Source organism: Gamsiella multidivaricata (genome assembly GCF_025024155.1).
Source record: "Gamsiella multidivaricata strain RSA 2152 chromosome Unknown BC939scaffold_61, whole genome shotgun sequence".
Taxonomy (NCBI): Eukaryota; Fungi; Mortierellomycota; class Mortierellomycetes; order Mortierellales; family Mortierellaceae; genus Gamsiella; species Gamsiella multidivaricata.
Window position 1 is genome coordinate 215314 of NW_026251769.1, and position 23290 is coordinate 238603.

The window sequence follows — 23290 nt, forward strand, 5'->3', positions numbered from 1 at the left end:
TGTAGGTCGCGCCCTCGCATATACCCTGGGATTGTACTCGCCAATCGCAGTATTCTGTCGCGTTGACATTGCCTACGGCAACTGGATTCATCTGTGGCGCCTCTGTATCAAGTCTCTTAGAGTGCTTTGGGAGGAGTGAATTCGCAATCGACTCTGCAGTTGAGGAAGTTGGTCACGGTGGCAGTACAAAGTTGGAATGGACAAACAGGATGGGCGAATGCAGAAGGGCTCTGTTGGTCCGTGGGTGTGTTGGTCTGTGCGAGAAGATCTACGGATAGCGGCAAAGATGAAAATTGAAAGAGAAATAAGAGATAAGGAATGCAAGAGAATAAGCTTAAGTGTGCAGCCAACAAGTTCACACATACATAACCGAAAGGAGGGCAGGAAAACAAAAAAAAACAATCTCAAGGAACAGGTCCCAAAGGGTATCCGAACGTCCCAAAAGAGACTTCTTGTTGCATCCATCTTCATTCGCAAAAAAAATTCGAAACGTGCCTTCAAGGGCAGGTCTGTAACTGCGTGAGGGTGAAAAAGAAGGGGTTCCTGGAAATAAGAGAGAGTGGAGAGGGAGTGAAGAGGGAGTGAAGAGGAAGTGAGGATCAAAGAAGGGGGCCTCGCATATGAAATGTTAAGGAACCAACCTCGAGCAGGTATATACTCTACAGCCGCAATGAAAAAAAAAAAAAAAAAAAAGGAAAAGTGGGAGGAGCCTTAGACTATTTTTCCATGGTGGAACAAGTAAGGGTCAGATATGATCTCGAATGTCGTTCAGATATTCAGGGCCTTTTCAGATTTAGCGCCAGGGATGGTAAGTAAGGGAGAAAGAGGGCGAAGGCATAAAGCCGCCTTTAACCTGCCTGACGTTTCCACAGGGAGGATACTCCTGGTGATTTCGGTCTTTTCTGGACATTCTAGAAAATGGACGTGCAACGACCCGATGTCCCCCCAAAAAGAGCGGATGGGACACGCACAGCCCTGAACGTCCTTCATAGATGTCGGATTTGCTTACTGGTATTCACAACAGAGGCACCTTTAATTTATTTATGCTGTCGTACGATTCATAATGATCGAAAGGAAACCAAAGTGAGCGAACCTTGTCAAAGGATCCCTGCCTGCACAGTCGGCAGTGTTAATGATCATTTCTAGATCCTTTTGTGGACAGTGCGTCTTCATGTCTTCATGTCTTCATATCCCCAAGCAATCAGTCCTCTCTACCTTATCCGAACACGCTCCTATCTATTTATTTAGTTTTGCTTTCGTTTGGAGAAAGAGATTTAACCTTCCGTCTCTTCATATAGGCACCCAGGGGCAGCATAATATGCAGAAGTGTCGGCATTATGCTACGAGTAAACGGTTACAGGGCAAGATAGAGGGGGGTCGAGCAAGGTAAGTGAAAGGTGGCGATTAAGGTAAGTGTGAGATAGGGTGGATAGGCGGGGTAGCGGAGGGAGAGGGGTAAGTGAAAACAAGGTAAAGGGAATAAACGAACTCGCCATCGCAAAAGGTACTATGTCTTTTCTCTGGGTCTTCGTACTCATGATCTTTGTCGCGCTTAAATACAGGAGCGAGACCGGATCGGTCCCGCGCGGACTAATGCTCAAGTAGAGTCGTAGACGTAGATGGAGAGCGTGAAGACGGTAAATATGAGATAGAGAGCGTAAATATGAGAGAGATTTTTTTTTTTTTTTTTTTATTAACATAAATCCCCATGAGATAAATATGAGAGAGATGGAGAGGTATCAGGGAGCCGGTTAGGTTTGGGGAAGGGCGTGCAAATAAGGGTGATTGTGCAAATAGGTTTTTTTTTCCAATGGACAATCTTTGCCAGGGTTTATTGGTTATTTTATGGGGGTTACTATTTCTCGCTGGTCAGGATGTTCCTGTTTGTCCCGAACAATGGTAGGAGGCGCCATATAAATCCCGCGTATTTTCCCGCAAGCCTGCCTCGGTCGTCCTGTTCCTGCTAACTTGATATCTTGATCCTTTGGACTGGCTCTCTCCTGTGTGACTTGATTCGGCAAATATTCAACTTATGTTTCGATCCGGCATATATGTACGGCTTCCTTACGATGTTACTGCGGCCCTCGAGTGATTTTCTGAAGTAAATTATTTAGTCTCCTCTCTCAATAGTCCCCCCCGTAACCTTTAGTGCTGGAGAACGGCTCTGGCAAATCCGAGTGACAGTTCTGAAAAATCTCCTCGTAGCCCACGGTGGCGTACGAACCTGAGCAGAATAGAACATTCTATCAGGAGGGAGCCAATCCCCTGCTGCCCGCGATCCGAAAGGTAATTTATACACGGCCCCCCGTGCCGAAAAACAACCGCACCAAGCTGGATCCGAAACTAGGATCCACAGCACTGTTCTCTGGAAGCTTCGCGTGATACTACTGTACCACACAGGCTCGCCCGCCTGGTGATTGTGCAAATAGGTTTTTTTTTTTTTTTTTTTTTTTTTTGATAACTAGAACCCACGAGGATATGTGGGATTTATTAGTGAGGGACTCTAGACTAGGGAACCCTATTGCTAGAGGCATAGTAAAGGGTGCTCAATATTCTAATAAACGGCTTTTGCCGCACCGCTGCTGGTCACTCGCAGCTCCAATCCCCTTCACAATCCCAGTCAGCATGAGTGGTAACTCGACCCCGCCTGGGGTCGGTGACTGAGCCCTGCTCCCTACTTGGCCTGTTGTGCGCGAAGGTCATCCTTTAGCCGCGTTCCTCAATCATCAAAAATTTACAGTGGTGATTGTGCAAATAGGAAATCCGTGCAAATAGGGAATCCGTGCAAATAGGGAATCCATGCAAATAGGGAAGGTAGTTATATATGGAATATATTAATCTATAACCGCACCAAAATGAAAGAATAGCTAACATAGTATAATGGTTAGTATATCTCGTTGTGGCCGAGACGATCCTGGTTCGATTCCAGGTGTTAGCATTTTTGCTTCCAGGCACAATCTCACAATCTGCTTGGCAACCCAGGTTGTCAAATTTCCGTGGGAAATCCATGTAACTCCTTTGCCCTAAAAATCGGGCCTATGGCTTAAGTAATACCTTCAAATGCATCAAGGATTTCCTGCAGAGGTTGTCAAATAAGATTGATAATCCATCCCTTGCATCAAACCGTCAGGTCACATTGGTGATCTATTTTTCTATCGTTTTTTTTTTTGCTACAACCTTGGTTCTTTTTCTTTCCTACTCATATTCTACTCAACCAAGATGGACTACACTCCCAACCAGCACTATGGTTTGACTATCTCCTTTAGTATTGTCCGCTCAGAATTCAAAGGATTGAACATTGATTCTCCTACACAGACGATTATCCGTGCTGTTGACAAGATTATGCCTCATTCGTCCGTACAGGGTTACTGGTGCTGTATCTTTGAGGAGACCAAGAAACCACACCAGAGTGCCGTCGAGCTCTACCTCAGCCTCAGCTGGATTCCTGGGCCAGAAACTTCGCGTCGACCACCATCATCATTGACTCAATCTGGTGCTACAGAGAGCTCTCGGCAAATCCAGGACTTCATCAAGCAGATCAGAAGCGTCAAGATTTGGTCAGACTCGACACTGTCAGAGCTCTTGGTCGGTCAGATGGATGGATCTTGTCTCGTCCAGGGTGAATCCATTATGGGTAATCTCTTCAGACCATGTACCAGAGATAAATAGTAGTGCTACATCTTTGGTCATTCCTCTTTGCTACTGACACCTGTGCTCGTTTGACAAAACTGCTCTTCAGTGCGATTGCAGTCAGATCGTGTGCTGAGGAACAATCGTTATAAGTTCCGGATAGGATTCTACACGCAAGGCATACCGAGATCACGATGTCTAGAGCACCCAGCCTTCATTTGTTTCCATGATATAGACCCTGGATTTGATCCGAGGGACCATTGGCGAAATGAACCGTTGGATATTATCTTCCATTTCCCAGTTTCTAGGTTCAGTGCAGAACCCAGCACAATCCAGGCTCACTCATCTGCGCTTGAACAGAGTCGGTACTTCGCGCAGCGCATAGCCGATACGAAGAAACAAAACGCGCGTGGTGACATGCGCTTTGATGGTGTGACCTGCACTATCACAGAATTCAGCCCGGCAATATTTCGTGTCATGCTGCAGTACCTTTACACTGGACACCTCAAAATCAGGACGCCATCCCGTGAAGTGCAGGAAATAGCGGCTGTTGGATCCAGTATGGGGCCTGAGCTCGACACTGAGTGCTTGAAAATTGGACCCTGCGATAGAAGGACTAGGAAAGGATGTGCGCAAGGCAGCGAGACTCCAGTACCGGGGGCGGTATACTTTGAAGATCTTTACAGGATATCTGAGCGATATGAGATCCCAGGACTGAAGGCGCTATCGCTCAAGGCGATGCAATGCACGATGAAGATGTCGATTGCGGTCGCGATGCTGGCGAAGCTTCCATATGATCCAAGGGAGGTCACTGGGGAGATTTTGAGGGGTTCAGATGGTCGAAACCAGGACGAGAATGAACGGTTCGATATGATCCAGGTGGAATTGGCCATGGGCATTCTCAAGGAGTACATTCGGTTTTTCGGGTGCGAGGCTAGCTTTTTAATAACCGAGAGAAGGGAGGGAGAAGCTGAGCCCACGACCGAGGGCCGTCTTGAGATGATTGGGATACTAGGCGACTGTGTCTTGCGCAATATCCACCGTTTCTGGGAATAGTGCAGCGTGCAATGCAGCGCAACAAGAGTATCTGCCGACAATAAGACAATATAGATCATTTTCGCGTACGACTTCACGAGTTTATTTTCTTTCGGTCCGCGCCATCACTGTGTGAACTTGCTCATTTTGATAGTTGGCCATTTTCCCCCTGATAACCTTATATTCCTTGAACAAAACAATTTTTGTTTGGTTTTCTGGCACGCGTGAGGATGTCAGTCGCTGCTCTTTACCAATTCAACATCCTTTCTACAGTACCATCCTAAGGCAGCGCTCAATCAACATCCGACCAAACAGATCGCATTGTCACGTCCGCTCCACCTATAACAACAATGTTTGGCCCCAGAAACGGGGCTAGCAACACCAGTCGCCCAGCGTCCTCCCTCGCTAATCATCCCAAGCCGATAGCTCACCACGGTAGGGACAGACCAACCGAGACTGAACCTGCCACACTCCGCAGGAGGATATCATCCGAATCTATTTCCTCAATCGGATCTGCCAGTGCGCAGGGAGCCGCAGCCAAGTCAGCGATGGCTCCGCATCCTCCTCCTCAACACCCGCCAATGTCCAGAGGAAATATCGGACAGCAACACAACAGTAACGCGCCCATTGCAAACAAGGAACTCAATATCCAGGTCGTCGTCAGGATCAGGTGATTAGTTGTGGATCCATAGAGTGCTCGGTATATGCGAACAAAAGGCGCGGTTCTAATCAATTGGTGGCGGACTCATCATGTACTTTAGAGCACGAAGCGAGCGAGAGGTCCGAGAGAACTCACCGGTGGCTGTGCAAACGCAGAACAAGGAGATTCTCGTTCCCTCGACATTGGGCGACAGGGCACCGTCAAAATCCTACAGCTTTGATCGCGTCTTCATGTACTCGGACCAGGAGTGCATCTACAATGAGGTCGTTACACCCATCCTGGACGAAGTCTTAACCGGCTACAATTGCACAATCTTTGCCTATGGACAGACAGGAACCGGCAAGACGTTCACTATGGAGGGTGATCTTCGGGATAATTTTGGAGAATGTTCACGGGACGCAGGAATAATTCCTAGAACACTCTACACGCTATTTGCCGCATTAGAGAGAAAAAACACGGAATACACGGTCCGCGTGTCTTTCCTGGAGCTATACAACGAGGAAGTCAAGGATCTCTTGGTTCCGGACGATGATCGGAAGGTGGTCAAGATTTTTGACAGCGTCAAAAAGCAGGGTCCCTTGGTACAAGGTCTGGAAGAAGTCCCCGTCTTCAACCCTGGCCAAGGAATCGATGCTCTGAGGAAAGGGAGTGCCAAACGCACCGTGGCTGCGACAAAGAGCAACGACAAGTCGAGTCGATCCCATGGAGTGTTTTCAATCACGGTGCATGTCAAAGAGACTGCGGACGATGGCGAGGAGCTGTTAAAGATCGGCAAGCTGAACTTAGTCGACCTTGCTGGATCCGAAAATATCGCACGCTCTGGAGCTGAAGCAACACAGGCAAAGGAGGCAGGAAGGATAAACCAGAGTCTGCTAACCCTCGGACGAGTCATCAATTCCTTAGTGGAGAGGTCTCAACACATCCCATACAGGTAACGAGATGATGAGCATTAGTTAGGTATCCTTTGATATTAGCATTATGCTGACTTGTTTGTATGATCATTGTTACACGTATAGAGAGAGTAAATTGACTAGACTGCTGGAGGACTCTTTGGGCGGCAAGACAAAGACATGCATTATTGCCACCATCTCGCCTGCACGCTCTTGCTTGGAGGAAACAATCAGCACCCTCAACTATGCAAACCGAGCCAAGAACATCAAGAACACACCTGAGATCAACCAGAAAATGTCCAAGCGAACACTCATTAAGGAATACCTGGTAGAGATTGACCGCCTCAAGGCTGATCTTAACGTAAGTTATACTGGATGACTCAACGACTCCGTTTTTGTATAATGTGCAAAAAGATAAGAGTGTGCCAAAGCCTGATTCACCATTATTGTTGTTGTTGTTGTTTTTGCTACTATTATTGTCCTATCTCCTTCTTAGGCCACACGCGAAAAGAATGGCGTGTTTATGACACAGGAGTCGTATCAGACGCTTCTTGATGAGAACTCCAGCAACAAGGATCTTGTTGGCGAGACACAGAAACATGTCGACCGGATTTCTCAAGAGTTGGAACGTGTCGAGGAGAAGTTTAGGGAAAACATGAAGCTTCTTTCAGCAACAGAGATGAAATTAGAGAGCAAACGTGTAGAGCTGTTGGGGATTCGAGAAGAGCTGGAAAAAACAAAGCAGGTTCTGCAGGAGGAGACGCTTTTGCGGCAGGCCCATGCCCATACCGAGGATCAGCTGAACTCGGTTGCTTCAGGACTTCGCTCAACTCTTGCTGCAAGCGTCAAGGATATCAGAGGCTTACATGAGAAATTGGAGAGGAAGAACATGATCGAACGTGAGAACCGACGTGCCCTAGTCGAGTTCCAGGAAAGGCTGATGGCTCTTTCGGGCGAACTTGGGGAGCGAATTCAGGGCTTTGGATCAAATCAGACTGGTTTTCTGGACATGGTCACGGAGAGATTGGACAAGGCGTTCAAGGAGGCAACATACGGGGCGGAGAGTGCGCAGACTTTTTTGAATGATCAGCTGGAGCGCATGTCTAAAGCTATGGACAACTTCAGTGCATTGGATATCAACACTTCAGACAGAGCGTTGGTGTTTAGGCGCGAATTCGAAGCCCTTCGCCTGGAGATAACGGAATTCCTCAAGTCGCGAGCGGAAATATCAAAGTCGAATGCACTAGAGGGCTTTAGCGGCCTGAAGGCGGCCTTGATGGAGTTCAATGGCTTGGTCGATAAGCAGCAGGAGGCCATGACGACAAGGGTGCTTGGGTTAGTTGACGAGTCGACCAAATTCTCGCGGGACAGTATCAGCCGACACCAACTTGCGTTGGACTCTTGCCAAAAAGCGACATCTGCCGAGATCGAATTCCTGACACTGCAGAATCTAACTTTGCGGCAGCAGCTGAAGGACCAAGAGGCAAGGAGGGACGAGCAGAAGAATGCGCTCTTATCAGAGATCGGAGGTCTGCTGGATAGCTTCCTAAGGGATCAAACCAGTGTTGTGATGAGTCACTTTACAGGCGCATGTGAGGCATTGGAGGGCTCGACCTCGCGATTGAACACCGCTCACTCGGAGCAGCGTGATTGGGTTACGCAGTTCGAACGGCTTGGAGCACAGCGCATTCAGGAACTCATCGATACGCGTGGCGCGTTTGAGAAAGAGGGCGTTGAGGGCAGAGCAATGATCGCCCGCGACGGGGAGGGAATGATCACCAGATCAGACGCCCTCCGATCCAGCATCGAAGTCGATTTGCAGTCGCAACAGGAGTTCATGCAAACGAGGATGTTTGAGATGAATACCAAGGCAATCGGCGGCCTCGAGCAAATGCAGTCGCAACAAACTGCTCTGGCTGAGATGTTCTCGCAGACCTCTAACCACTCTACTACGGCGCTTCAAGACCTGAATACCCGGGCAAGGACGATGAATATGAACATGACATCGGTCTACAACCGAACTTTGGACGATGTAAGTAATTGTTTGTTAATAGACTATGTCGTTCCAGCAAGCAAGTCCAAACGTACGTCGATTTATATATATTTACCACTGCACTCTCTTTTTACTACTCCGTTATAAGATGAACGCTGTCAAGGGCAAAACGCAGCTCTTTAGTTATGATGCCAGTCATAACCTGGACTTAGCACGGGAAGAGATGAAAAATCTTGTGCCTCACCGGCTCAAGGTGGATGACTCAACAGGAAGGACTCCTTCTCGCAGAAAGTACACCTATCCGCAGACCTGGAGTCGCACAAGGCCATCACAGGATCTGTTGAAGGAGTTCAGGGAGCTTGGTCAAGTGAAGGTGTTTACGATGGATCAGCCAGTAGGTACTTTCGACCTTTCCGAATCAGATGATTCTGCACCGGTTTCTCCCAGTCCCGGTCAAGGACCAGACTTGACCGACTTGAATCTGTCAGGCTCAACAGTTGCGCATATTTCCCCGAGCGATGCAGATGATTTACGCCACGATACTGCTACAGTCAACAGCAGCGAACAGCGGCTCAAGGATTCGGACCTATTAGCTGCGGATATTCAAGACGAATCGCTCTCTGGCCCAGCTTCGAGAAGAGCATCCTTATCTTCTACGAGACTAGAAGCTGAGAAAGAGAAGGAGAACAGTGCAAAGATCCAGTCTACTGCCCTGGGCGCTGGAAACGCCTTGAGGCCCATTCGACCTCCAGGCAAATTTGGCCTCAATTCAATAACGGATCTTGGATTCCGTAGGAAGGTTGGAGCTGTACAGAGCGCGCCTGGATTGTCTTCACTATTGTCCAAGAGGTCCGCACCCGAGCTGGAGGACGAGGACGCCGAGGGCAACAACCATACCAACAACCTGACCGACATCAGTAATAGCATACACCCAACGCTTCCCAATCCTTCCCAGGCAAAGACAAACGGGGCTACTCCTCCACCCTCAGTAGCAACAGCGCCATCAGGACTCACAGCGTTTGGAACGGGAAAATCGGGGATGATGAACAGCGCAGAGGGACCGCGTAAAGTTATTCGAACTGCGCATGTCAAACCTGTACGGCGGGGGTTCCCTTTTGGAGGCAATAACAAGTCTTAGGAGAGACAAGGCATCTCACGGTCGCCAGGCTATCATTTTTTATTTCTGTTTTGTATACTACATACCCTCGACTTTATCTACTTCGTATCCGGTTCTGCAGCGCTAGACTATTTCTCGTACAGCGACGGACAGGACCTGTAAAAATAATAACTTTTTCCACCTTGAAAAAGGATTATATGGTATCTCATGAATTGCTTATTTGATTTTTAGCCAGACAAGACAGCGAGCCGTTGACGAGTTGACGCGTTGATGGCCTCAAATTCTTCAGATGTGATCCAGGCAGCATAACGAGGGTTGGATTCCAGGTTCTGCTTGAGCTTCCACAAGCCTGGTGTTGCAATGGGCGAGATCAAATCCTTGCATTCCGGGATAGTCAAGAAGCGGTCAACGCATACCACCGAACGGATATCAGCAAGGGAGAGCTGGCATGGACAGAGAAGGAGTTGAATGATTGAGTCAGACCAACACGTTTTCTCTCATGGATTTTTTAGCTTGTTGGTGTGTTGGTTTGTTCTTTTTACCTGGTCGCCGACGTAAAATCCATTCGTCCCGTTCCGTTGCAGCCACTTCTCATGCTGCGTGATCCAAACTGGGATATCTTTGCTGACGAACTTGATCAGTTCCCGAGCCTTCGTATCGGAGAACGCCAGCAGGACCTTGTTGACATACAGCGACATGACCGCGTTGGAGGAGCAATAGAACACGTTGATCGCGGTTTCTTCCCAGAGATCCCTACCGAGGAGCCCCAATTTACGGGCCAAGTAACGCTCAATCGCCTCGGACTCTGGAATCTCGAGAACGAAGGGGTCTCGAGGGTCTTGGTTGGAGTGAATCTCGTAAAGAACGGGCATTACGCCTAGAGGGACCTTTTCTTTCTCCTTGGACCAGTCCTGAGGATCCAAAAAAAAAAAGTTGATAAAGAAACAGTGCTGTGACATAGTTTGCACATCCGTTCAGAAACTACTTCTCAGTCCACTTACGCTGGGATACACATCCTCCCATCTGAAGCCACTGATCGCGAGAAGGATCCGCGTGGTTGCAGCCATGCCATGTAGTTTGAAATAAAGCAACTTGTATGTCACACTTTCGCCTTCATGATCATCAGACTTGGACTCTACCGCGCTAGTAGCGGCAACGAGGTCAGGTCGCGTTCTCGTCGTGAATGCTGGACCTGGCAACCCTGAAAGTGTCGGCGAAGTGGTATCAGTCATGGATGGTATAGCTGAGGAAAATGGAATGAGAATAAAGAACAACAAGCATAGATACATTCTTTCTTGCTTCCTTGAAAAAATGCATCTTCTAGATATAGCAATTCGAGATGAAGGCATAAGGATTGTCACAATGAATCATGCACAAAATCTAGGTTTATTTGATATAAGAGCGCGTGGAGAACAGTAAACAAATCAAAGAGGGACCCCTGCCTGGCGATGTGCAAGGGTGCAAAGTGTCCAGAATGGAATATAAGCAATAAAGCACAATTATGCAAGAACAACTAAAGGTCACGTCCTCGACCGCGCCCTCTGCTTCCTCCGCGTCCTCGACCCCGCGCATGCCATCGGCCACGATGGTAATTCGACTTGTTTCCTCTGCCCCGGCCGGGGACAAAAGACTGTGTTGGCTTGCTGCGGATCGCCATGCTTCCGTTTGCAGTGGTCGCATGCCCTCCAACTATAGTGGCGGTTGATCCAGCTCTCTTGGGGATCCCATAGGCTGTCAAGACTGCTTGTCCTGCTGCCAACCCTGATACGTTGCTGCCAGTTCCTGTGGTTGTCAGTATAGGGCCCACTCCTGGCCCATAGCTCACTCCTTTGCCCGTGCCAGACGTACTGCCTCCACGGCTACGTCCGCGACCACGACTACCTCTACGACCTCGTTCACCACTCAATGCACCTGCTGGTCCTGTGTTTTCAGCATCTGTATTGTCACCCATACCGAATTGCGCAAAGTACATCGCCAGTGCAGGGTCGTCGCGGCGCTTTCTTAGATCCACAAAGTCGTCAAGCGGAGACATATACCCATTATCCTCTTCAACCGCACCACCGAGGCCATCAGTCTCTTCCCCTTCATGTCTCCGCGAACGCTCTATGTTGCCTGGATCTGCGGCATCCCACCATTCTTGGCTCTGCAAGCCGTAGTTAGGATCATCTATCTCGAACGAAGAGGGCCCTGCTGTAAAGTCATCTAGTATCCCAGAATCATCCGTCCTCGCTATGCTCTTGCCAAGCAAATCCTCCGAGCGGGCTATAACCTTGTGATCCGTGTCGGCAGCGGCTATTGTGGATGCCCTATTTACGGTGATTTTTGACACTGCCAAAGACCCTGGGACAGCGCCAATGCCGCCAACGATTCCTCCGAGCCCCACACCCTTGACCTGGCGCCGATCCAGCTGTTCAGAATGCAAGAGGTCGTCTTCCTGGTTCCAAAGCTTTTCCACCACAGGCATGAGCCGTCCAATCTCAATCTCATCGTCCTCATTAATCAGATGCCTTTTGCTCTGATCGCCCTGACCACGCTGACCTCGTGCCTTCTTGAGAAGATGCTGACGCCGTTGACGAGCTGATTCAGGGAGTATGTTATCCAGGATCGCCGATTTCGATTTTGCGCCTTTCCTGGTTGCTGTTGTCTGCTTGGTCCCTACGGGTGCATTGTTATCGTTCTCAGAGTCATCCAGCTCGACTACGCCCTTGCTCGGCTGCTTAGTGGCGGGTTTACATCTCGTTGCGCTTCCCGCAGCTTTGCCCCGTGTCCTGAAGGAGCGGTTCAACATCGATGCCGGCTCGGGTCTGTCCAAAAAGTCATCTAAATCATCCTCCAATTTCTCGTCCTGAATCACCAAAGGTGTGTCCTGATTTCCACTGTCGAATTTCTTGCTATCTTTGGGTAACTTCGTCGCCGCAGTTTTTTTCTTCCTAGAGATCGGCCTGACCGAAATATAACCATCCAGGGATTCTGCCGCTGCTGCGTCGTCGATGGCCTGTCCTGGCTGGATGTGAAACGCACTTTGACTCGACAGGCATTCAAAGTCGGCAAAGTCAAGAGGCTCATCATCCTCGAGAACACGGCTTTGGTCGGCGCTGTAGTTGGCGCTTTCTTCACTGAAAACTGTTGACACGCCTGAATAGCCAGCTGAATCGCGATATCGATCCTGCTCACGCGTTCTTGTAATGGGAGGGGGCGAATCGAGCGAAAGACTGTTCACCTTTCGAATGGGGGAATCCAAAGACAAGACACTATTCCGTACACCTTTGATTGTAGTCGGAGCCTTGGATGAAATCAGTGCAGGTTGGTTTCCGAGTGACTGCCCCTGTATCTGAGCCGAATAGAGAGCTGGCGCTTGGGTATGCGTGTCGCTCTCGGCAAACGAGTCCTTAATATGCACGACATCCTGGGTCTGGTAAATCTCATCTAACGCCAGAGCCATGGCCTCATCACGCTTCTGCATGTCTTCTCTTTCTTTCTGTTCATTGGCAAGTAGCTCTGCATCCACGTGCGCAATCAGATCCTCCACGGGAACCATTTTGCGACATATAGGGCATCTGTCCATGGCATTCTGTGACAAGATTGGCGAGATATCCCTGATAAATTGCTCGTCCTGCTTTGGCCAGGTATCTTGTCCTTGATCGTCGTACCTTGGTTGTTGCTGCGCCTGTTGCGACTCCCGCTGCTCCCGCTGGATATCTTTCCCTCGATCCACGACTCTATCCTTCTTCGAGTCCTCAAAAAGAATTCTCGGCTGAGCGCGACCCCCAAGTTGTAGGCCGCTATACCGTCGCAGCTTGCGCTCCCCTGATTGTCGAGCTTTCTGCGACCTCTGTGACCTTTGGTCGTCCGAAAAGTCCTCGATTTCCTCTGTCTGCAAGGCTCCGCGGCCCTTGCTAGAATACACCCCGGTGATGAGGGGCTGAGAATCAGACATGGTGGAGAACGAGTCGATCGTCTCCATCTTCGCGGGCGGAGCAGGCTTCTTGATATCCGCCTGCTGCCGGGAATGATCTGCAGCTGCCTTTAATGCGGACTCCATTGCCGAGATATCCGGCGCAACTTCCGAAATCCTCATCTTCTTGGGCGGCGATGCTAGAGTGGCTCTTCCTGAGCGACGTCGCGCACGTGGATCCTCCAATGGCTCGTCGTCCTGCTCATCCTCCCGTCCAATCATAGCAGATAAAATCTCAGTATGTGGACGCTTTCCATCGGACTCGCTGGGTTTCTTCCAGGATGGGTAATATTCCTTCAAAGAGTCCATATCGGCCATTCGTCCCTGCTCGTCCATGTTTGCGCGCTTCGTTGTGCGGTTGAAGATCGGGAACGCAACAAATGGGCTTCTTTGTCCATTTTCTGTATCCAACTTTCTACCTTGAGGCCAGTCTGGCTTAGATGATGGAGCTTTGTCGTCAAGATGATCCGTAAACATCAAAGTCTCCCTCAATTTCCTGTGCTCCTCCTCCAAGCCTGCGGTATCGCCTCTCTTTAATATCTCTACCACATCCTGACTGTTGTCGTCGTCTGAAGGAATGTCCAGAATCAGTGGCCGAGGTTTTGTCAGTCTTGTGTAAGTCTGCTTGTTGTGTAGATTCTCCGTGGGCGATGAACGACTTTGTTTGCACAGCTCGTAAATGTCCTGACTCTCGATTGAAAATGCTCTTTCCCCCATCCCATCGCGTCCTCCTACAGTAGATTGTGAAACGGTGTAAATTTCATCCCTCTCGGCTTGAGTCGCATCAGATACCCCAATTTCAGCCTCGGAGTCAGAGACGATTGCCCGCGACAAGCTTTTCCTCCGATCATCCGCCATTACTGACTCAACCTTAGGAAGCCCCACATGCTCCGCTCGGGAAGAGCTCTTTCGGCGCCTGGTTTCAGATATGACCAAACACTCTTCAGCCTCAGAGAGATCGTCCTCAGAGTCACGAACCATGTCGTAATGCCGTGTTCTTTGTTTCAATGTCGGCGTTGAGAGGACAATATCCCGATCGGGACCCTCCGTGATTGACCATGGCATTTTAGCAGATGAACCCAGAGGTGTGCTTGAGGTTGCTGCTGTTAGCGTCTCGGGGCGTTCAGGAGACCGAGGTATAGTGTCGTCTGCAATTGGATGGCGAGGGTTTCTCGGCCTGCTGATATCAGTCTTCAGTACGTTTCTACTCGCATCCCGCGACAGTTCGTCAAGATCATCGTCACTGCTCTCCACGATTTCCTTCACGAATTTCCGATGGCTGACTAGCGTAGTAGGCATCTCGTCGCTCTCATCGTCATCGCTCGAAATGACATTGATAGAGGGATATAGTGCGGAGGTCCGTATCTACAAAGAAAAAAAAGAGTGTTAGGTTCATTTGCTCAACCTTGCATACAAGAAGCGGCTACAGCATCGACTGTGGAACAGAACAACGACAGTGCATACTAGACGCCTTCGGTTGGGACTCATTTTTAGAGGAGAAACTGCCTTTCCTCTGAACATGTTGCTGTGGGCTGTGCTGTTGCTGTTATACTTAGGTGCGGTCTGCATGCGTGCCCGGGTATCGTCCTGTGTGGTCTCTTCACTGTCAGAGCAGTTGACCTCGATTACATCCAATGCCTGCTTTCTCGGTGATGTAAATTTTGGTCCTGGGGTCTCGTCGCGGAGTAGGCCTGGCGTGGTTGCAGAGGTCGACATCAGGACCATGGGTTCATGTTCGAATCTTGATTTAATAGAAGAGGTCCTTCGCGAGAGCTCGGCCAATGGGTATTGGCGATGGGAGCGGACCTCTCGACTACTCCTAAATCCTCTAGACGAGCGAGTGTCCTTTTCTGAAGCGATCGCCTCAGCCGAGAGCCAGGGATCGATTGATAGTTGACGACTGTCGCCACCATTTTTTGTATTCGGCCATTTGCCATCAGCACTTTGCCTGGTCTTGATCCCATCGCCATGCCTGCTCCTGTCGCTGTCGATGGTCGATGCTGTAGTGCTACTGCTTTTTGAGTCGCTGCTATATTGACGCATGACGCCGACCTCCATCGCGCTGCCTGTGAAATAAAATGTAAGGGTTAGGGCGTGGTGGGAAGTAAACAAGAGAGGGAGACTTTTTTTTTTAACGAGAACCCTCAAAGACATGGGATTTATTAACTGTGGTCTGAAGGAAACCTGCAGGTGGGGCAGAAAACAAACAGCAAGTTGCCCGCCCCGACTATGTCGCAACGGATCCATATTTCATAATCAACGACCACATGAGTGGTGAACCGATGTCCTCTCCTCCTTACAATGCCTGTTGTGCGCGAAAGTCATCCTTTAGCCACGGTCCTCTGACATTTTAAGGAATTGACATCCTCCCAGTCGCTCCATCACATCGAGTCTCAGCTGTCCCAGATAGTGCTCCTGCACTCGTTCATCCGCGGCGTCGTTGATCTCTTTCACATCGGGCGCTTGTCGTTGCCTCAGGGTAGGTCCCATAAAATCAGTGCTGCTACGTCGGTGGTGCCTATCACACTTGCATCTCAGGGCGCGTTTGCTCACAGCAGTGATCCCATGTTCTCGTTCCCAGTCGACGGTAACTTTACATCTTCTGTCCCAGATCTCTGTTCTGCCGATCTCTTCAATGGCCTTACAAAGCGGCTGACCGTGTATGTTGCGATCCGTTCAGTAGTGTTAAAAGCGCGTCTCCAAGACTGAGTCATGCACCTGGGTGTTAGACTGTGATACAAATCCTGCACTGACCACTCAACCCCTCGAATCTTTCCTCCTCGGTGTCTGCCTCTGACTGTGACCTCAAGCGCGTCCCAAATTGCGTCCAACCTGGTCTCTTTGAACGTCGGTGGTTTGCGTTTGTTGATTTCGAGTCCTTTCTCTTTCTCTTTCTTTATCTCCTCCTTCCAAGCCTTCCTCGCGCTACTTTATGCTCGTCTTCCAATTGCATTCACTTCTCCAGCCCACAGCGAATTTTTTTTTTTATTAACATAAATCCCCATGAGCACGAGACGCATGGTCCGCAAAGGCCTTGAAGCCATAGATGCCTTCCATGCACGGCATAGCCGCATTCCCTACCAACTATGTTGGCTTGAGGCGTCAGATTCATAACCCATGTCGCATAGCTAGTTTAACCTAACTCCTACGTGACCTGTTGCGCGATACACGTCTCCTAATCCAGATCCAATGTTAATAAAGTTGTTTTTAAACCGAATAAACCCTCCCTCCATTATGTCCAACTTCCCTCGCCCCAAGCAATGCTGTAGCACCCTATAATCCGCGGCCCGTCTACCTTCCTGGATCTCCGTTGCAAGTAACCGTCTCCCTTTCAAATCAGAGAAATCACCAACACTACGTTGGTGTCCCCGATCACCGTTGCGTCCTCCGGCGCGTTTGCTCATGAAGGTGATTCCAACTGACTTTTCCCAGGCGACAGTGTCCTCGCATCGTTTGTTCCATATCTTGGTCCTGCCAAACTCTTCGATCCTGCTCACGAACTTTGTCACCATGATCATCGCAATCCACTTGGTGGTGGTAAATAGCTGCTTCCAGGTCTCAATGAGTCTCATTGGCACCAAACCTCGATATAACTCCTTGACCTCCCAATCCGCATCATTCTCCGGTACCTCTCCTTCCGCAACGTGATATGTCCCTCGTCTTTCCGCTGTCCCCTGAATCCACTGCATTGACTCTCAGATAGCCTTCGTTCCTGTTGCCGAAAAGGTGGGACAAGTCGCAGTGAAGAGCCTGTCCTTCCGTTCGGCCTCCTCTCTCTCCTGTTCCCATTTTCGCACTGCCTGTCTCCATGCACGATATCCATTCAACTCCACTTCCTCCACCGCGTCCCTCCACTCTTGTCGCTGGTCGCATAAGGTAGCCGAACAACGCCAAAGATGATCGTTCGTCTCTGCTTCCCTTTCGCACCTACGGCAGTCGCATAAAGTAGCTGGGAGGGTTTTTTTTGTTTTTTTTTATTAACATAAATCCCCGTGAGCACGCGACGCATGGTCCGCAAAGGCCTTGAAGCCATAGATGCTGGCGTGCAGATAGGGAGGTTTCGTGCAAATATGGAAATTTCGTGCAAATACGGGGTCGTGCAAATAGGGAATGATTGAATAATATTATTGTTAATAGTGATATATTCAAGTCACCCTTCCCATCAAGAAGGGGTTGTAGCTCAGTGGTAGAGCGCTCGCTTTGCATGCGAGAGGCCCGGAGTTCAAACCTCCGCTGCTCCAAGTATTTGGAATAATATGGTCTCACCTCCGTGAGATTATCCCTCGTTTTGTCATCTCACAGGGGCGTGAGCCGGTTATTCTCACACTTTGGTAAGAATAATTCAAGCATTTTTTTGTTCACGGGGATAATCTGCGGCCTCGTTCAAAAAAATGAAAAAGTACTCGTTTATTGTTCAAAGTCTGTTTCAGCAGGATGGAATTCTTTGGATGGTCGCGACATCTCGCTGCTGCTCTTGATACGTTTGGCTCTTGGACGCCCCTTCGGCTTCACTACAAGTGGGTCTTTGGTGACACCAAGACCTGCTTCGTTGTCAGATGCGTCCTGTAGCTCCATGAGCCCCTGTCTCCGTTTCAGCGAGATTGAGAGGTTGTTACTTCGAATATGGGTGTTATCCTGTTGCCTCTTACCATGGTAGGCAGTGAGGCTGTTAGTCAATCAAAGGTATTATTCAGAAGCCGGATACCACAAACGATCTTTCGTGCAGCGCTATACGCGTCGCTCTTGTCTTGTGCATCGAAAAATAACCCAACGGTTACAGCCCAATTGAATGAATCTCTCTTGTTCCTAGTTTTGGAGCGTCAAATATGTGGGTTAAGTCCAGATGCACTTCTCAGTTCATCATGGAAGAAGGTTGAAAAAGCGAATGGGTGGTGATACATCCAAACGTTTCTCAATTGCAAAGGCGCTTTGGACAATGCACAAGGTGAGCATCAAGAGCTTACTGAAAGCAATTGTTTATGAGTATCTAATCTATGAGTAAAACGTATCTCAGGACATTCTCCAGATACCCGGTCTGGATGGACCATAGACTATAGCCTTGTATAACGGACTCTGGTGAATATGTGGTATTGCTGATGCTGCTGATGCTTATGACCATTGATTACCCATCGTGATTTAGCAATCTCTCTCTTCTTCTTTTCTTTCTACATAAGACAACCCTAATCATGCTGACTTAAAGTCTAGCATTTCATGTGAACAGCCTTGCACATTTCGAAAGAGAAAAGAGGACGAGCTCCAGAAGGACGAGCTGCAGATGGGTGTAAAGCAATTGGACGAAGAGAGAGAATGACACAAATGGCCGTTGCTCGAGATTGCCTGGTCATGGAGATATGGTCAAGAAGAGAGCTTGTAGACTATGAGGCGAGTTATATATTCTATGCAAGGTGGAGGACATGGTGAAATGCACTCTTTCTCGCAACTTTTTCTCTGTGCACACTCTAACACTCTACAACCAACATCACTGTTGCAAATTACCTTCCTCGCCAGCATTCCACTACACGCTACGCCAACTACAATGATCAAGGCACAGAGAAACGAGTTTACATTCTACAACTGTGTCCAGGGACTGCTGGACAGGAAAGCGGCGATCCAGACACAGGAGCGTCGCATTGATCAGGGTCTCCCGGTCAGGGACGAGGACAGACCTGTGCTATTGACCAAGTCAGAAAAAAATTACTTGATTCGGTCGCACTCAACAGTGCCAGTTCAAGTGAGAAACGTCCTTTTAAATGTGTTCGTCCAATTTGAAAGGCGCGAGGATAGAAGCATGGATTTCATCTGCGTCTGCAGAAAGCCATTCCTGACAGGAGCAAGCATTACAAGCGAGTCTGCGCCCATTCCAACATCCCGATCAACGTTTCAGGGCTTCAACTTATTGGCAGCGCTCAAGTTCTCCCTGATGATTTGAAGGTCGTCAATGCCTCAGGTACATCTGATGACGAGGCTGATGAGGAGAACGACAAAGGCGATGAGGCGTTTAGCGGCAGCAATGCACTCGCGTTCAATAATAACGACATTTCGGCTACTTCAATGACATTTGATTCAGGAAGAGTGGTTGGTGCAACTATCCGAGAGTTCATGCGGAGCTTGGGCACTGCAAATATTCAACAGCAACATGCACAGCGCATGCAAATCATGACGTTTCAAGAGCAACAGCGCACGCTGATCACAGCCATGGAGCAACGGATCCTGAGCTCTATTGCCCAGATTGCTGCAGGTCAAGGGCAGGGGCAAGCTGCACAAGCTGCTTCTGCTTCTGACACCGGACCTTCCAGTCCGGTTTCTACAAGTAGAAAAAGAACGCACTCTGACGTCCCTCACTTTGGAACATTCAGGCCCCCTAGTTGTATGTCTCCAACTGAAAATAAGTAAAATAAAAATGGCGGTTTGGTGGAGCGAGTGTAGATCGATATAAAAATTGTGCAGATGTAGAGACGGGAAAGCGCATGGTCTCGCCTTGCTTATCATTTTCCACGACAGTGAAAGCTAGCTCACTCCCTACGCGTCGGCATGCTTGCAAACGATTGGAGTATCTGGGGTGTCGAAGGATCTAGGGTGAAAAGGATATTTTATTGGGCGAATGCTGCTATCTAGTTCTATGCATAGATAGGGTTTATATACTAGCGGTGTCAACTGTGCGTTGGATATATTGTAGAAACTGGGCGAAGCACTGACGACACCATAGCATACTAAATCTAGCGTTAAACCTTTGCAAAGATCCACGATAGTGATTTTGAGTCGTAGAGTACTACTCCAATATGATCATAAACGATTGTCTGTTTTCTCTTTTCCATGCCACCTCGTCATTCAGCTTCGGAATGGAATCTGGCTCAATCCTGCCTCATATTGGATTGGACAAAGGGGTAGATTCTCCAGCGACGAGGAAATTGATATGTGAATCTACATGTAGACATAGTATGATACCCCGTTATCTCCGCACTACTGGTAATCAGCAATTTAGTACGTCGCCCAGGTATATCAAGAATGTAACACACCTGGTCACCTGGTATCAGAGAACGGAGCTGGACTACAGCTTATATCAAGGAAGCGAATTGGGGTGATGTGTGATAGGTGCAAGAGCAATCTATTAACAATTGCGTATTGGGTATGGTGGCGCGTGGTCGGGGCAGAAGGAAAAAAGTGCGGGCTGGTACAGAGAGAGAGGTGTACAAAAGTGAGCACTGGTAGAGAGAGAGAGAGATGTACTAAATTTTGCACTCTTGACACACCTGGGCGACGCACTGAATTGCAGTGCGGTGATAACGGGGTGTCATACTTTGTTTCGCTATAATAGTAAGATTAGAGCTCTCACGGGGGGTGCGAGAAGATTTCACTATGTGCTTTGGATAATCTCACGGGGGGTGTAAGAATAAAATCTCACGGGGGGTGTAAGAATAAAATCTCACGGGGGGAGATGAGATTATATTCTTCCTAATAACACAGCGGTTGTCCGTGCGCGCCACAAAATAAAATTCATGGCTGTGCATAATTATTTTTTTTTTCGCTTCAAGGGAAGTGCGGCAGAGGGATGGCTTATTGCCACTGAAGTAATCAAGTTGTGGTCCTCCGCCTTTTGCCTCCCCTAAACATCTTTCAATCGGCATGTACTGTAAACGAACCATTTTAATTTATTGCGTACACACTTGACACACCTGGACACACCAAAATCACCTCACTGGTGTAGTAATCAATATTTCTGTGTGTCGCCCAGGTGTGCTGCAGCCTGTACCTGCTTCCTCACTTCCTATTATCTAGTAAAAACTTTGTCGCAACACATTACAGTCCAAGCTCATGGTTTCTGCGCGCTGTAGTTTCTCTTTTTTTTCTTCTGCAAACTAGGACGCTAGCTGCACTTCTTCTTTCCTCTTCCTTCTGGCGATCCGTTGAAACGATATAGACAGTAAGCCATAAAATGCACAGCCGAGCGTGATCCGTAGACTTGATCCGCCAGGACACAGCGAAGAGGGAAGCAGCGGTGGAAAGAGCCATATATAGACAAACTGGTAGAAGAAAGCAACATGAATTTAATTGTACTGATAAAAAAAAATGACAAGCGCGCATTTTGAGAACTTGATCTATTGGAACACAATGAGGATAGATAACAGCTTGAGATGAATACAATGCTGCAGTAAATTTAGTTGATTCGGGAGAAGACAACGAGACAAGACGGAGTACATCTGAACCAAAAAAAATTAAGGCTGCCGCTTGCCCGTTATAGATCAAGTATGGTGATTACCGACGTACGTCTTATACTTGTGAATACTTACGCGCTTTTAAGTTACTGGCGATAAAGGGTTGCTCTTGGATATGACATTTGTCTCCTGCGCTACTGTCCGGTGAATGCGACAGAAATGAGTTACAACGGCGGTCCTTGTGTGATAGTATCCTAGGCTAACCTTCTGCTTAGCCCTCAACCACGCCCCCATCACCGCGCCTCCACCACTGCGCCCCCTGTATATTAGTATAAATACCTCTATCTCTCTGTATAATAAAGATGATCCGTTCTAGCCCTTGTCTCTTGTCCCCTGCCTCTCGTGTTCCTACCTCGTGTCCTCTTGTTCCTGCACTTGTTCCTTCCTTCGTTTTGTTGCTATTACATGGTAGCAAAGATAACATCAATCCCCCCTCTGCCCTGCTTTTCCTCTCTTTTCTTTTCTTGATTCATCCTTTTTTTTTTTTTTTTTTTTTTTTAAAGTTTGACTTTTTTTTTTCCACCGTCTCTTTCACTCACACTATCATTATGTCTGACCAACTCGATTCCCTTCTTGACGGCATTCCCACCGACCGCCAGATTGCCATACGCAACTTTTTCGACGCTATACCGATCTCTGCGTCTGTACCCACTCCCGCCCCTGCTCCGGCCGAGCCCACCGAGCGCGAGCTGGAGGCTGATCGCCGTGACCTTGCCCGTACTCTGGCCCAAGTCCTCAAACCCCAGCGCCCTACCCCCTACTCCGGTGCGATTGATGCAGATGCATGCATTAACTTTATCGACAACCAAAAAGAGTACTTCACCGTTGTCAAGCTTGGTCTGGCCGAATGGGTTCAGTACACGGCACTTAATCTGATCGACGATGCCAAGTCCTGGTGGCGCTCTTCGGGCCTGACTATCCGCACTCCTTGGGACGAGTTTGAGACCGACTTTCTCACCTTTCACACTCCTCCCAATGCCGTCGCCGCTGCCCGTGAGGCCCTCGAGTCGCTTAAACAAGGAAAACGATCGGTCGCGCTTTATACTCATGAGTTTCGTCGATTGCTCCGCCGTGTTCCCACCCTTGATAAAGGCACGGCCCTGCACTGGTTTGTTAAAGGTCTTGAGCCAGATACCAGCAAGGAAGTCAAGCTTCGTCAATGTGCTACCTTGGAGATTGCCATCAGCCAGGCTACCTTGATCCACTCCATCCTTTTCCCCAATGGCCCTACCGTCGCCCCCACCCCCAAGCACGACCCTAACGCCATGGACATTGACAATCTCCATGTTGCCATCCACAACCTCACCACACAGGTCAATTACCTGTCCCGCAGCAACGGCTTCGGCAACACCAACAACACTTCTCGCCCTCCCAAGCTCACCCCTGAAGAGAAGGCCTACCTCATCGCCAACAAGGGCTGCTTCCGCTGCCGCAAGCTTGGTCATATGGCAAACCAGTGTCGCACTTTTCCAAGCCAGCAACAGCCGCGTCAGGTCAACAACGTCGAAGTTGCCGCTAGCTCTTCTTCTGCACAGGCTTCTTCCCAGACCCAGTCGGGAAAAGCCAACAGCAACTAGAGAAAGTCCAGGTCCTAGTTGCTGCTGCTCCCTCCTCTGTTCTTCTGGACCAGGGGAGTAAGCGTCTTTCCTCAGATAAGTTTTCATTTTCCTTTTTAAATAAAAAATCTGCTGTGCCCCAAGACCTTGCTCCTCCCCCTTCTGTCGTTGCCGATACACCTGCTGACCCTCTGTCCCTGGTTCCCCCTTCTACGATGGTGCCCTTGCCCGCTGTATGCG

At 48.9% G+C, this 23290-nt stretch overlaps 7 protein-coding genes and 2 non-coding genes across 9 annotated transcripts; 6 read left to right on the forward strand and 3 right to left on the reverse strand.

The window, feature by feature from the left end:
* Positions 1 to 1798: 1798 nt before the first annotated feature.
* Positions 1799 to 2410, reverse strand: BC939DRAFT_460276 (uncharacterized protein; the record flags this gene model as incomplete). The annotated part of the gene is made up of 2 exons (XM_051556856.1): positions 1799 to 2000; positions 2144 to 2410. Coding segments are annotated over 2 exons (429 nt in total), but the record flags the coding sequence as incomplete, so codon positions are not given.
* A 456-nt stretch (positions 2411 to 2866) lies between these two features.
* Positions 2867 to 2938, forward strand: BC939DRAFT_t139. Its single transcript has one exon. It is a non-coding gene; the product is annotated as a tRNA-His (tRNA).
* A 281-nt stretch (positions 2939 to 3219) lies between these two features.
* Positions 3220 to 4686, forward strand: BC939DRAFT_505792 (uncharacterized protein; the record flags this gene model as incomplete). The annotated part of the gene is made up of 2 exons (XM_051560713.1): positions 3220 to 3634; positions 3740 to 4686. The coding sequence occupies 2 exons, from the start codon at positions 3220 to 3222 to the stop codon at positions 4684 to 4686; spliced, it is 1362 nt and encodes a 453-aa protein (XP_051409350.1).
* A 218-nt stretch (positions 4687 to 4904) lies between these two features.
* Positions 4905 to 9585, forward strand: BC939DRAFT_265204 (uncharacterized protein). Its single transcript, XM_051551093.1, has 5 exons — positions 4905 to 5335; positions 5427 to 6257; positions 6343 to 6577; positions 6713 to 8248; positions 8358 to 9585. Exons 1-5 carry the CDS (start codon positions 5016 to 5018, stop codon positions 9345 to 9347), a joined length of 3912 nt encoding a protein of 1303 aa, XP_051409351.1. The 5' UTR covers positions 4905 to 5015; the 3' UTR covers positions 9348 to 9585.
* Positions 9451 to 10598, reverse strand: BC939DRAFT_265211 (uncharacterized protein). The gene is made up of 3 exons (XM_051551094.1): positions 10328 to 10598; positions 9869 to 10237; positions 9451 to 9769 (listed from the first exon to the last, which is right to left on the reverse strand). The coding sequence occupies exons 1-3, from the start codon at positions 10556 to 10558 to the stop codon at positions 9554 to 9556; spliced, it is 816 nt and encodes a 271-aa protein (XP_051409352.1). The 5' UTR covers positions 10559 to 10598; the 3' UTR covers positions 9451 to 9553.
* A 138-nt stretch (positions 10599 to 10736) lies between these two features.
* BC939DRAFT_460281 (uncharacterized protein) lies at positions 10737 to 15465 on the reverse strand. Its single transcript, XM_051556857.1, has 2 exons — positions 14746 to 15465; positions 10737 to 14646 (listed from the first exon to the last, which is right to left on the reverse strand). The coding sequence occupies exons 1-2, from the start codon at positions 15433 to 15435 to the stop codon at positions 10840 to 10842; spliced, it is 4497 nt and encodes a 1498-aa protein (XP_051409353.1). The 5' UTR covers positions 15436 to 15465; the 3' UTR covers positions 10737 to 10839.
* Positions 15466 to 17450: 1985 nt separating this feature from the next.
* Positions 17451 to 17522, forward strand: BC939DRAFT_t140. The gene has a single exon. It is a non-coding gene; the product is annotated as a tRNA-Ala (tRNA).
* A 1101-nt stretch (positions 17523 to 18623) lies between these two features.
* BC939DRAFT_460299 (uncharacterized protein) lies at positions 18624 to 19877 on the forward strand. Its single transcript, XM_051556858.1, has 3 exons — positions 18624 to 19084; positions 19117 to 19228; positions 19349 to 19877. Exons 1-3 carry the CDS (start codon positions 18704 to 18706, stop codon positions 19672 to 19674), a joined length of 819 nt encoding a protein of 272 aa, XP_051409354.1. The 5' UTR covers positions 18624 to 18703; the 3' UTR covers positions 19675 to 19877.
* Positions 19878 to 22759: 2882 nt separating this feature from the next.
* On the forward strand, positions 22760 to 23071 carry BC939DRAFT_479643 (uncharacterized protein; the record flags this gene model as incomplete). The annotated part of the gene is made up of 1 exon (XM_051558864.1): positions 22760 to 23071. The coding sequence occupies one exon, from the start codon at positions 22760 to 22762 to the stop codon at positions 23069 to 23071; it is 312 nt and encodes a 103-aa protein (XP_051409355.1).
* Positions 23072 to 23290: the final 219 nt, after the last annotated feature.